The 14,932-nt window shown below is 38.9% G+C and overlaps 1 protein-coding gene across 1 annotated transcript in view; it reads left to right on the forward strand.

Annotated features, from left to right (window-relative positions):
- The window catches only part of GAN (gigaxonin), a 42,344-nt gene extending 27,635 nt beyond the window's left edge, over window positions 1-14,709 (forward strand). The window contains exons 11-12 of the mRNA XM_083629823.1: window positions 1,336-9,909; window positions 9,956-14,709. Of these exons, the coding sequence (XP_083485949.1) occupies window positions 1,336-1,517 (182 nt within the window). The 3' untranslated portion in view covers window positions 1,518-9,909; window positions 9,956-14,709. The remainder of the gene's footprint in view (window positions 1-1,335; window positions 9,910-9,955) is intronic.
- The last annotated feature ends 223 nt before the right edge of the window (window positions 14,710-14,932 follow it).

Raw genomic sequence — 14,932 nt, forward strand, 5'->3', positions numbered from 1 at the left:
TTTAGTTCTTTTATAACTTGTTCCACTTGCTTAAAATTAAATCCCGCACTTAAAATATATAAGGCAGATTAGGGGAGGAGACTTCATTCATCACCTTTCTATCTGAGTGCCTTTTGGAGAGCAACCATGCTAAGTGTTTCACTTTAATGAACGTTGTTGATGTGAAATTATAGCTGGGAAAGCAAATTATCTTGTTTTCACTTATTTAAAATAAGTATAACCTAGCTTTCTTTCTTTCTATTCTATCATGCATTTTGTTCTAATAAGCTTGACTTGTTCAACCAAACTGAGGGTAATTCACTTTTGCCACCGATCCCTGTCTCTTTGAAAAAAGTAGCCATGTTAGTTCACTTCAGTAAAAATGACCATTCTGTGACATCTTAAGTAATTTGTTATGTAATTTGTCACTTGCAGTTCACAAAAGACTCATGTGATAAAGTTGACTCTGGTCAATGAAAACTCATTGCACAATAACGCATATTCTGGGATTTGAAAGCACCATCTACTACTTGAATTGCATTTATCTGCCTTGTTCATTTATCTGTTTTGGCCAAGGCCTTTTTTTGTATATTCAGAGCAGTTAATCTTGCCAAAGGATTAGGATATTGGCATTCTCTCATCAGCTTGGCAAGTGAGTCAACATAGGCTCCAAAAACCATCTGTTGGTCATGTTCAGCCTTTACTCATCCATCCAGTGTTTTCCTCACATCTTTAAAAACAGTCACTGAAAACTAGGACATAAAAGGAAATTTTGAAGCCTTCTGCAGTATCACTGCTAAACCACTTGTCTGGCTTCTTCCCAAAAGACAAGCCCAAATGTCATCTCAAGAGCCAAAGGTGTCCATTAATGCTGCATTTGTTGCATCTTAGCCTTTTAACATTTTGCTATAAAACCTTTTCAGACCTGTGCTATACAAACTTGAATGGGGGGGTTGTTCTTAGGATTTGAATAGTTTATATGTTGCTAGCTCCTGTTCTTAAATGGTCCATCATTGAAATACCACATTCTGTATTCTCAAATATCATTTTACAACTAACAACTATCTCTTTCTTGGTGTGTTTAGGGCACAGCAAGTAGGGGAGGGGGTTGGGTAAAAAATGTCAGAAATAAATATAACCTTAATCTGCATATTTGCAATAGAGCCTTCCCATATAATAACAGTGTGAGATGCAAAATGCATTTGTTTTTGAACTTTGTATTGCTTTGCATTTTTTTAAAGTGAGGGAAACCCAGTTCTGCAACAGGTTTCCATTTCAAATTCCACTGATGCTATTGAGTAAATCTTTTCCCATATGCTCTTTAAATCCTAAAGCTAAAAATATATTTCCTAATAGGTACCAATTATGATTATGTTCGAGAATTTAAAAGAAGCACCGGAACTTGGCACCATACGAAGCCACTCTTTCCATCGGATCTTCGCCGTACTGGATGTGCAGCTTTGCGTATAGCAAACTGCAAGCTTTTCCGGCTCCAGCTCCAGCAAGGATTGTTCCGCATCCGTGTTCCTTCTCCTTGAGAGAACTTCAGAAAACAGAGGAGATGGGAATAATTTGAGAGGCACTCCACCATAACAATATATCTTTATATAAAGGAGAAACAAACATCTTGCAGCAGAAACTTAAACTGTATGCTCGGCTTTGGTATGGTATCTGTCCTGTTTTTTTAACTGCTTAAATGCTTAAGCCTCAGCATTTGCTTTGGGGCAAGTCATTGTACATTGAGAAACATGGTTGAGGAGGTATCTTAAGTTCAGTTTATCTAAAGATACTAAACCATGCTATTGAAGCAGTTCCTTTGCTTCAAACCAGGAGGAGTGGATTAAAAAAAATGAAACCTATTGAAATTGGGACGGTGGGGGAATCAGTAAGGGACATTTTCATCAAGGAGAATTGTTACAAATAACTTTGCTGTGTTGACATTAGATGACATTGATAACACAGGAAATCCTGTATGAAAACCGATCTCACTAGTATGCCAAAAGAGACTGTTAACTCTACTGTGGAGAAAGATGGGCAGTTGCACCTTTTACTTCAAGGCCTTCCTGACAATTTAAGGCCTGTGCCTGAAAGGATAGAATTGTACATATGTCACTTTTCAGTGTGTTTTCACTCCTAATAATCTTTTTAAAAACATACCGGTATGTTTAAAATGGACTAAACTGAGCTAAAGATTTCAGTACAGTAGAGAACTGAGTGACACAGATTTTTTTGTAAATCTTGTGTACGTCAAATGATCTAAAATGGTGTGTCATATGTGGACCAGCACAAAGCCACATGCTGCAGTAACCACTCACTTGAAAAACAGTGAGTGAGGTTGGGTGGGTGGGTGAAGGCTGGGTTTTCCAGAATTGCCATGCTATTACTATCAGTCAGTTTAGGCAGCACACAAATCTGATTCTGATTCTTTTTTTTTTTTAAAGAGAAATACAATAAGGAGTATTTTTCCAAACAACTTGAAAGTTGCTGCAGGTTTACAGGGCTGAAAACTTTAATACCTATACTAGTGCAAAAAGTGAGGAATGTAAAAGACTGATTTTTAACTTGTGGGGAGGGTGGGAGTGGAACTATTAAACAGTAATACATTTCAGACTTGCTCTGGAGAATTATATTGGGATCAAAAGCTGGTGTACAAATGACCTATTTCTAAGATATAGTCTTACTGAGTACTGTTGAACTTTAGAGTGCAGTTATAGTGAAGTATTTTTTTCTGGGTTTTTTTGTAACTTTTTGCTCACAAATAATAATATTTAATTGATAGCAATTTTTTGCTGGTAGAACACTGTTTACCTCACTACTGAAACTTTATTTTGTTACTTTGTTAGTGAAACACAATAATTTTAAAAAAGAAGAAATGGAAAGGGGCACAGTCTCGCACTACAACCTTTGCAAACTATATCCTTATAAGATTTAGTGCTTTCCACTTTGGAAAGTTGTAGGACCTCAGTTGTGCCTGTTGCACTGCAGTGTTGCAGGGCCAGATGTTGCTCTTGTTTACGCTACGATAAACCCAGAGGGGTGCCTGTTGTCTTAGAAGGTAACACTGAAAGAGAAGTGACAACTAGTACCACACAACAATGCTGTATTAATTCTATTGGAAGAGACACTCCAGAATCTAGGAAGTTTTGACAAGATTAAGCACATTTTAAGCCTCATTTAGTTCAAGAGAAGAGATTTACCACGCAATTTTGTGCATGTCTACTGTGAAATAAGTCCCATTAAGTTCAGTAGGTCTTGCTCTTCAGTAACTGTGTTTAAAATTGCAGCCTTAAGCACATGCTCAACATGTCCACTGTATGTTAGCTTGATCATGGCATTCGTTCTTAATAAGATAGGTCAATCATGTCACACTTACACAAAGAGTGTATTCTATGCATTTGTGCCATTGGGGATCCAATTCAGAAATTGAAGTATCAGAATTCTGACTCTGCTCAGAGGTTACAATCCAGAATAACATTTGGCTTGACTCATGCAAGCAATGGAACCACAACTCTGCCCCACTCCCCAAACAGTGGGAGCTGAGAGATGCTTCTAAGTTCATTCATATAATACTATAAACTATTTTCTCGTCAACTTCAGAAGTTTTGCAGAAAATCCAAAGGCTGCAATTCTCAAGTAATCCACCCTCTTTTACAGTCTCCCAATTTTCCCTCTCAGCTACTTATTCCTTACAGGCAGCTATTCCCCACCCCGGTATGCTTTGTGCTTTTGTGCTGAGGGATTCTTCACATATTTTCAGGCAGAACAAAGGACTAGCGAGGGATAATCTTGAGTTGCTTATGATCCTATTGGGGTGTCAGCATAGGGAATTAACAGATAGTTTCCAACTGAATCCTTACCTGTGTGTTGTCCTCCCTTTGGAGTTAACTGAGATGCACTCCAGTCCAAACACCTGGACCAAAGAAGACCAGTTTATGTACAAAAGTAAGAGGGAGACAACTGACAAAAGGGGGAGATGTGTCTATTGTTTGCTTAGCTTGTGAGAAGCTGGTTCATTAGAGGTGATTATGAGTTTCGTTCATGAGTTATACTCTTTCGGGTGGAGTTTTTGGTGTGTTTGCAGCTCTGCCCTCTTAAATTTGCTTTCTGCATGTCTGTCCCTTTGGAAGTTAACTGGGAAGAGTGCAGGAGTGGCCAAACCACTCCAAGGAGCCTTTCTTTTCCATGGCCCAAGGCTGCCTGTTTCGCCAAGTAGCAGGGAACATTCAGCCTTCCCTAATCCAGTGCCATCCTCGCAACTGTTTTGACCTACACTCCCATCATCCTTGACTAGCTACCACAGGGTGATGTTTGAAAGTTTAAAAATCTGGAGGGCATCAGGTTGGAGAGGGTTGCTAATTGTTCGGAGAGGCTGTCCTTGCCCTGGCCGTGTTTATAATAGTGAAATTCTAATGCACCTTACTAAGGAACAAAATTCCATACAGTGAATCTTGTGAGGAGCAATCTTATTTTGATTTCGCTAACATTTAAAATAAATAAATAAATGCAAGGTTCTTGTTGAAAGAGAAACTGAAAACATAATTTATAATGTATTCCTAAGGAGGATATCTTAGTCTTCTTGCTTGTGAGCTGCTGCACAGGAAATATTTAGGGTGAGATGCTGCTACTGCTATGTATTGCATTGTTAAAGCACACTTAATTGCAGAATACAGTCACTCAAACCCAGCGTTGACAAAAAGCTGTTGGGTACATGTAGTTGAACAGAGGGGCAGCGTCTGATTGGGAAGTGACTAGTAATGAGTTGCATACACGGATACTGTATTGACAGTCACTGCAGAGCAATTAAGTCAGTGCAATTTTAGGTACCTAATATTTGGTTTTGAGCTTTTCTAGAAGAACTTGCAGCTGATGAGTTAGTACAGTAGGACTAACTGGTCTCATTTGCCAGCCTTGGGATCCTACAGTTAGCTACACAAGGAAAAGCTTCTCTGTCTACCATCATGGCCATGTCTGTAGAACCATTTTGCCAACTTGGATCTTGGAGCCAAACTAGATGTTGTGACAGCAGACCTGTGTGTTGGAATTGGATTGCTGCCTCATAAAGCAGTGTTGTAGCAGCGACTTAAAGCTGGTGGGAGTGAGGGCGGAAAGTAACCTGCCCCCACCTTTTCTCCCCTCTATCAACTCTCTCTCTCTCTCTCTCTCTCTCTCTCTCTCTCTCTCTCTCTGTATTTCTCCTAGGGAGAAGCAATTTCAAGGAGAAAGGCATTGAAAAAGGGGTCAGTTTTCTACTTGTGGCACTACCATTTCTAGTTTTGGTCCCTTTAAGACTAGGCTGCAGGTTCTGTTTATTCCACTGGACCCTGCACAGAATAATATCCAATCCTTGGTTTTGAGTTTAGCATATGTTGCTACACTACCTATGATGGCTTGATCTGTGGCTTTGGTTGCGTAGCAACTATTTATGCTTCATTTTGATTGTAAAGTAAGCCTTAGTTAGCATCGTGCAATAGGTGTGCTTCTGGATGTAAATCAAAACTACTTGTTTATCTTATGCAAACTCTGCTTTATGTTCAGTTTGGAAAGAGCAATCAAAGCCTGTTGAAAATCTGATTGGAATTGCCTCTGAGATCCTGGTTTAAAATACAGTTATAATCAATTTTATCTTCACAATTTTAAAAGTTAAGAGTGGAGAGAATATGAGCCACATTCTGCAAAGAATGGGATGTATATCAGAATCCTTAAAGAGACAGCTAGTGGTACAAATAGGAATATTTATTTATTTGTTACCGTTTCTGTCTTCGATACTTTTGTCAATATAAAGCTTCTGAAAGCATGGAGCCTACATTTGTTGCACGTAATGCAGTATGCAATAACGAAAATAAGTGCCAAGAGTTCTCTTTCTACGCAGGTATTGTGGATCTCATCCGTTAGAGCACAGGGATGTTTAAGACCTTGAGCTGCAAAAAGAATGGTAGAATTCTTTAGTAAAGAAACTTTGCACATCTAAGAACTGTTCAGATCAAAGTTCTGCAGGGTCTTATTATTTTGTCTTAATTTATACTCAAAAACTGCCTCAGAAAACATCGCTGCCTGTAGGGCATATGGGCACTCTACTGCCCCATTGGTATTCTAGTGCCATGCATTTAAATAGTAAATGGCAGCTGACCATTTTTATTTTTAACTTCGTATAAATATTTAAAAGTGTGAACTTGATCCATTCCCTGTGGGTGTATTTGGACTCATGGGAAGGCATCATCATAGGTCTCACTGCAGCCTGCTTCTCTCCATCTCCTTTCCATGTGCTCTGCAGCATGCCAGCAATTGCTCTTAATGAGAGCCTGTTACTCAAAATGAGTATTTCATGGCCAGGGCCCTTAGAAGAAGAGAGACGTGGCTGGATGTGTATGTGAGAGCTGCATACAGGACTCTCATTGCAAGTTATGGCTGAGAGCAGCAGTCCACATACCCCAAGGAAGAGGGAAAAAGAAGAGAGTCCTTTGTTGATCCTCATGTCAGTCCCCTCCTGAATCTGCAGCTCTTTCCACTGGGCAACAGATCATGTCCAGTGCAATTTATTTTAACTGATTTTGCTAACAGAAGGAAAGTTGCACATCTCAGGTTCTGTAACCCTAAATGTGAGTTACCATAAAGGGGCAAGAAGTACTGATCAACTGTAAGATTTATGGACCTCATGATGAGTATACATCATTGTGCTTCTCTCCTACCATGATTGTTAGACATTAAAAATGCTTCCGAAGTGTTCTGGCATATTTGGAGATGGGGTCGTGTCTTGTTTTTATTTATTTAATTTATTTATTGGCCTTGGTTTTTCCACTGCAATATCAGTAGGAACATAAATGAGGAACTGAAAAGACCTGCAATTTGTTCTTAATCCTAAATTAGCCTGTTATTAACTTGTTAACATTATGAAATTGTCAACATTTAAAATAGTTTTGAGGTATTTTTCTTCTAAAGAAGCCTCAAGCGTAAACAGGAAGGTAGGATTTTTAACTGTTACTTAACTTATTTTATCAAGTGCTCTATATCCAACTGTAAGGGACAGGTATAAAAGTACCAGATGGATCTGTTGTCTGGTTGCTTAAATTACAAATGTTTTACTTGCTGTGGGTGCAGTCCAGAGTCATTAAAGTCGGTCTTCTGTTTGACCATCAACTTGATATGCGTAGGATTTTAATGTTGTAGTCTTTGCCTTTTTATTGTAAAATCATACTGACTGATTTTAAAGTCTTGGTTGGTTTTGAAAGTTTAACTAGGAATGAAAGTGTAGCTGTCCCTTCTGAGTCCATACCTAACGTACACTAGATTCTTCAAATAAAACATTCCTCATGCTCTTTGTTAGAATTCACCATTTTAATACTGCTTTGGCTGATGTAACTATTTAGTGTGTTTGAATCAACTGGGGCAAACTAGGCAATGGCAGTTATCATTGGCATTTAACGCTGCAATCCCATACGCCCTTACCGGGGAGTAAGCCCCGTTGAACACTGTGGGGCTTACACCTGAGTTGACATGCACAGAATTGCACTGTAAGTATTCTTGCTGGATAGTTAATGTGTTAAGTGGGTATTTCTCTATAGGCGGCCTGTGGGTTCTCTTTAATACTCTTAGTAACACAAAAAGGAACGGTTACTTAGCTTAACAGGAAGAAGATTGCGGAGTGGCATTTTTTCTTCTGTTATTTCTTTAGAAGCTAGCAGAAGGCCCATCATTATAGTGGTGGTATGTGTGTGAAAGTAGGCTTTGCATATTCCAAAGGGTGCAGAGCACATAGATGTTGAATCCTGCAAGGAATACAGTGTGCAGGACACCCAGAAGAGAGGTTTTGGTGTTACTGTGCCATTATCCCCATTGTGAAGAGGCTGATCCTCTTCTACTTCTCTGTTCCAGCTGCCATCCAGACCCTCTGAGTCTCCATCACTTACCAACCCCTCTGCAAAAAAAGGGGAGAGGGCAAGACCCCTTCCATTTCCATTAACCCAGTTGTGTTATATCTAGTTTGTTAATCACCTGAGACTAAAAAGTGGTTGGATATAACTCAATAAGCTGAAAAGCTATAGTTAGCTGTACAGTGTAAAAATGAAATTCAGCATTCTGCTCCATATCATGTTTTGACTTCAACTGCACTGAAGTAAAAATTACAACAGTGTTATGTCATAGCTTGAATTTTTACTATTAACTATAGCAAAATAAAACAACCAACAGGCTAAAGCAGGAATTTCCAGCCTTTGCTTCTCAGGAAAAGCAGAACGATTGCTTAACATGTGTGCAAAGACAGCCTTTGCTTACCCTGTGTGGTACAATCAGTTGTGTTTTTGTTCTGCTTGATACCAAGAGCCTTGTTATATTCTTTAAAGGTGCTATTTTGACATAACTATTGAATTCTTTAACACTGTGCTTGAAAAAATCGAATTGATCCTTTACTTGAATGTTAGCTATCAATTGATGGTGAGCGGTTGCTCCTTTGTTCTTTCTTAGTTGAGGTCAGGGAAATTGTCCATATTTAAGGTACAACTTTTCTCTGTGAACAGCCTGTATACTGTCCGTACTTACACCCTTCATGAAATAAAATAACTGCCCTTCACTGAACAATAGGCTTTTTTATCTAAGTATTGCTGTAAAATGTTGAAGTGTTCAATTTACATGGGGACTCTTTCCTCATGTATCTCATTCCTGTGAAATAGTTTTCTTGAGTTGCATCCAGTTCCCAGGAGGTGTCAGATAAGTACGAAACATTTACCTGATTGATTCTTTTTTTAAAAAGTTACTTTGAATGCACTGTACCTTCCTCTTGTAGGCTTTTAAGAAGTCCTATACCATTTCACTAACTATTAATCATGGAAAGTTAAGCTGCCCATCCCCAAATAGTGAAGGTAGGATAGTAAAGAGAGGCAAATTGAAAGTTTGTCAAGTTTTCTGAACTTAATCAATAGGGGAAGGAACATGCCCAGAGCAGTTTCAGGCAGGTTGATTTTTGGTGGCAAAATTATTCCCCACCTGCTTCCCCCTGTTTGCATAATGGCCCCACTCTGGATTGAAGCCAACTGCGGCTGCTGTTCTTAAAAGGGAGAAAGGGCAGGCCAACAATGACTTGTCTCTTTTGGAGGAAGTTGAGTGGAAGTTGTGCCTGTTATACCTAGTTGAGGAAGAGGGAGGCTTTTGTAGAGGTAAGATAAAAGCAGGCAGCAATACTTTAGGTTTCCTTCCCAATTTTGGTGACAGTGGAGAAATATGAATATAATCTTCCATGCCATTTATGATCTCCCTGGGTAGGCTTGGTGTGGGGAAAACCTTTCATTATTATATTTAACCAGATGTTATAACCATTGGGGTGAAAAACACAATACAGTTAAATCGATTGCTTCTTTGTCCTCAGGTTGTCCTTGCAATTTCACTGCATCAAGGCAAGGCTGCTATTTTAGTAACTTTCTTATCATTGCCTGATAAGGAAGAGAAAGGAAAAGAACGTAACATGGATCAATAATTTGTTCATGTGTTCTGAACCCTCTTAGTGGAGCCTCTCATTTATTGACACCTCTCTGACTAAGTCTTTTGTTTTGTTTTTGCACTGGGATTTGAAACTTTGTTTTTATCAATAATAATTATAGTTTGTCTTCTTCAAGCACAGATCCATTCCTGGCTGCCACAGGAAACTCCACCAGTTGGAGGCTGCTTCATATTTTGGCAGGATGTTTCCCATCAGATCTGTATTTCTTCAGTGTAGGTTTGGTTTGCTCTATGCCAGAGGTAGGCAATCGCCTTCTAAATCCGGCCCACAGATGGTCCGGGAATCAGTATGTTTTTACATGAGTAGAATGTGTCCTTTAATTTAAAATGCATCCCTGGGTTATTTGTGGGGCATAGGAATTCGTTCATTTTTTTTTTTTTCAAAATTTGATCTGGCCCACCACATGGTCTGAGGGACGATGGACTGGCCCACGGCTGGAAAAGGTTCCTGACCCTTGCTCTATGATGGACTGGCCCACGGCTGGAAAAGGTTGCTGACCCCTGCTCTATGCTGTAAGGCTGCCTGCTATTCTGAGCTACACATTTGCATCCATCCAACCATTGGATACAAAAATGAAATGTCCTCAGACTTTTCTAGTATTCAGGATGTCATAGCAAAAAGACAGATTGTGTGGTTTAATTTTTTTTATAGAGAATATGGGCCCAATTTAATGATAAATACATGCATGTAACAAACCTCCAATAGATCTCCACCCTCAACCATTTTCAGGGGAAAAAGTTTTGGTAGGGCTTAACATCTTCCCTACCTATCATTTATCTGCCTTTCCAATTCTCCTCTCCGCCAGGCAGCTGTGTATTGGGGGGGGGGGGGTATTGAGTGTCTGTTGCATGTGTTTTAAATGCAGCATCTAATTCAACCCTCTCTTTTCCAGTTGGAACTTAAGATGTTTATTCAACTTTAGAAAGACCTACTTACATTATCTTTATAAGCTAATGCCAACTTATAGCAAATTCAGGTAAATCTCTTTTTTCCTATACAAATCCATAGTGGGCAAAACTATGACAAGAACTGTATGCAAGAGGAAGTTAGTAAACCATAACCACCTCTCCACCTTCTTGTTCAGCTCAGCTATGCAACTTTTGTTTGTATGCTCTTCTGAAAGGACTATGCAGACAAAAGAGAGCAACAACCTCTAACTTCTCTGTAAATACCTGTGCTAAGAAATGCCTTCTGCCTCACCTCATTTGGCTATTTAGCATCTCCAGTCAAAGTGATTAGTCCAGATTTGGAAGGGAGTTGGTTTCTTGTTTCTGCTGAAATGCGGTCAGAAATGCAGAGGGGCGGGCAGGCAGACTGGCTAGTGGGTTTTTTGTGTGTGTTCCATTTACCTCTGAGCAAGTATTTCATGTCATTTGTCGTGTTTGAGCTGCTTCACTGTTTCACTTAGCACAAATGAAACTAATTGTTTTTTGTGGTCTCTTGTTAATCTAAAAATTGTCTTCCAGAGAAAGTTGTATGCATATAAGCTTTGTTGAAATAAATGGGAGAGCACTGTTTTTAACCCTGTATTTATAGCAACATTTGTTTCAACAGGACTTCAGTGCAGCTAATTTTCTGTGGATTGTGCTCACAGCTTTATTTCAATGAGCTCAAAAGAGAACTTAGATTTAAATATCATGTTTCTTTTCTTAATTGAAAAATACATTAGATACTAGGATTTTAAATGTAGTTTGACTCTGTATAGCCAAGCCAAAAGGTAATTATACATTTCTTGTTCTTCCGACACATCCACAGTGTGTGTTAACAGAAATGCAGGTTATTTAAGGAAACATACAATTTTTGTACTTTGTCAAAGTGGCCTTTTTAGAGGAAGCACACAGTACATTGATTAACGTTGTGTAGCTGTATAATTTCAGAGGAACTTTTTTCGTATTGTATTGACAGAATTTGTATACATTTTTCAAAATAATATGCTCTTTTGTTTAGAAGTGTGTAGACATAATGGGCAAAATCCAAAACACTCCATTCCACAATTCCCATCATTATATATTTTGCTTGGCTCTGTATACGTTGTGGGCAACCCCACAGTCCTCAGTGGCACGTATATTCTCTAAAGACTATTCCCTAGTAGTGAAGGGAATGGACCAGCTCCTTCCTCCCATGCAATATGAGACTTACAAAGTATCAGGGCTGTTGGATGTCTATGAGAACACTGTTAACTCCATCCACTTAGTTTGTATATTTACCATATTAAGGGAGTGAATTGTAGACATGAAGTGCAGCTTTATGACCCTAGATGTATAGAACAATCTCGTAAATGTATGATGTCTTCCATTGGGGGAAAAAGAGCGATTCATAGTTTCAGAGTTGTCAGACACAAGCAATTTGCAAAAATAAGAAGTTATCACTACACATAACCAGCCTGGGTGATGCAGGCCACTCCCAGCTTTTGAGACCCTGGCCATAAAAATAAAATAAAATGATGATACACAAAAACAAAATAAGGCACCAGAAATAGGAATTGAGTATAATGGGGGGGGGGGGGTGTATTTAACAAATGTTTTTCTATCCTTTTTAAAATTCCTGATACTTGGTTCTTGATGTTTATGGCTGACCTGCTGAATTTCCAAAAACTTTATTTTTCTTGCCATAGCTGCTGCTTGTAATTGCCATCTTGACAGTTAACATGAAAAATCCAGAAATTTTAATGGTATGAGAATTGGAATCAGACAAAATTATCTATGCATATATTCTGTTGGTTAGTGCTCAGTTTGCTTTCATCTATGGATTCTACTAGATAGCATTAGGGGAAATGTTGGCAAACTGAATAATTGGAAGAGTCATACAAGAATAGGTTTCTGGGTTGGATTTTAAAATGGGATGTCCCTCAAGTTATTTATGCAGTTCCACTGGAGTGTTTGCAATGCTAAGTAAGGCCTGTAGATTGCCAAAAATAATAGCAGTAATAATATTAATACCCTTGATGTTGTTGATGCTAATTCACAATTCTCTGCAAACCATAAGGGAATTCTGTGTTTACTAGTGGACCTCCAAGATCACTTTTGTTTTGTCAGCTCGGTCAACTGGGTTTGTTCAGATATCATATGTCTCCACAAGACACTCCAAGGAACCCCCTCCTGTGCTGAATAGATGGCGCAGAAGATGAAACCAAACCAAGATGTGAAGATATGGCTAGAAACTACATTGAAAGCTGTTGTGTGGAGTCAGTCCTGAGCTAGCAGGCCCAGTGCTCCAGACATGGACCAGTAGCAACTTTCCCATCTTGGGCTCAGGTTTTTTTCTAGCCTCACTAGCCAACATTCCATCTTACCACATCTGCATCTACATACAAAGCCAGCCAGAAGAAGTTTCTTTAAAAAAAAAAAAAAAAAAAATTTAAAAAGCTAGTGGCATGCTGCTGGCTGTGTTTTTTATTCCTTGCTTACCCTTTGTAATTCAGCTATCAGTCAGTGCTGGTGAGTATAATATATTTACTCTGCTGTAGGTGTCCCCCAGCTCCCTCAGTCATGGGACAGAGCCCATTCCCATGGCTGCTCTTCCCATGAATGACAAAGTGATTTTAAGCTTCCAGCAGGTTCTTGGTGAACTCATATGGCATCTGAACAAATCCATCGTTAAGTATGCATGGCTTGTTTTTTCCTGATTTTGTTGTGTAAGGGATCCCGCATCTCTTGCTAGTTGGGGAGGGTGGTTAAATTTTTTTTTTAATGTAAGAACAGCTGAAGTTGGGCTAATTTGAATGTTACGCATGCTAACTTGTACGGTTATGTTTGAAGAAGAAAAACGTGCAATTCTGAAGGCACTTTGTGATCAGTTTATGAAAAATGGGCTTTGCAATGGAACATATGATATTAATGCGTAATTAATAAGTAGTGTTGTCTTTGCTATCTGTATATCCTTCTCAAGTGTTTTGTCAATGCCTCTTTTTTTAAAATGTTGTGCTTCTGAGAAATCTTGTTCAACTTTGTTAATTAGCTAAGAAAAAACAGTGGCTGTGATTCAATGTGATGCGCACACGTAACACTTAAGTACAGGGGTTTCCCCCATTCTTTGACCAGTGGAATTCTCTGCTCCCAGTGGGAAATTGCCTTATACTCGTAATGTGTTTCTCTTCCTAGAATAAATATAGATGTAACATTTGAACTGAGGTCACAAAAGATCTTTCACCTGTATCTTAATCTTATCTAAAGCAAAACTATAAATATTTCATGAACAGCTGCAGTATTGCTACAGTGAATTTGTGGGGAAGAAAGGAGTGTGTTGGTGACATCTCAAGTACTAGCCAATTGGCACTGTTCACCTAGGACTTTTCTGTGTGCACCTGCCCTGGGACGGGAAAAGTTTTATGCTTGGATTGTTCAGATGCTCCCAACCCTCCTCATCCATAAAAAGAGCCATGTTGGAACAGGCCAAAGGCCCATCTAATCCAGCAGCCTGTTCTCACAGTGGCCACCCAATGAGAAATCTGTAAGCAGGACATGAGTGTGATGCACTCTCCTACCTGTGTACCCTTGCAACTGGTATTCAGAGCAATACTGCCTCCAACAGTGGAGATAGAATATAGCCATCAGGGCTAGTAGCCATCGATAGCCTTAAATTGATATATACACACACTCATTGCTCTGCAAAGTTTATGTCAGCCTTCAGTCATCAAAGAGAATCCTGTCTGTGAATCAGAGTTTATGGGGTGTTGGAACATGCTGAATATCTGAGTTTGTTTGCTTTAGGATCCTTTTCACATGTCCTTTGTCCATCAGTCTGTTTTCATGGATAGCCTTGCATGGCAGGCATTTAAAAATTACAATTCCTTCATTGTCGTTGGTAATACTTTTGAGGTTTACATATTCTAAAGATGCAAAAAAAAGGGATACAAAACAGTTCTTGGATTAAGTAGCACTTTGTTTACATGTTCAGTATAATGTTGGGCAAGTAAGGGTCTTTTATTTTTTATTTTAATTTAAAGCACATAGATTGTGCTCCAGGGGCTTTGTAGCCACTGTGTGTAAATTTGGTGTAATGATGTTTTAAGGACAGGTGAAAGTGTGTGATATTTTTTAATGTAGTTTGTATTGACCGGGTTTTATAAAATGTAAGAAAAAGAGTGTTGTATTTTGACCTGAAATCTGTGTCCGGTAAAGTCACTTTGCTTTATGTATTGGAGGTTTGTTGAAAACTTGAACTATTTTATAGAAGGGTGCAGACCAAAATTGAATTGTCTTAAAGTTGAACTAACCAAATAAACATTTTATGGTTTGCGTACATTTATTGTCTCTTGCATTAAATATTTTCTTTCTTTTACTAAAAAAAAAAAGGATACAGTTGAAAATAGTCTTGAAATGAAGCTGAAGTTATGTAGAGAGCCACCCTGGTACAGAGATGGCCAGCATCTGTCTTCTTAGAGACGAGTTTTGATATTTTCAATTACTTGCTCTGGGAAACGGAAGTGTGCTTTGCCTCTCAATCTCCTAAAGCAGGACTGGGGAA

Source organism: Podarcis filfolensis (assembly GCF_964270895.1).
Source record: "Podarcis filfolensis genome assembly, chromosome: 8".
NCBI classification, from domain to species: domain Eukaryota; kingdom Metazoa; phylum Chordata; class Lepidosauria; order Squamata; family Lacertidae; genus Podarcis; species Podarcis filfolensis.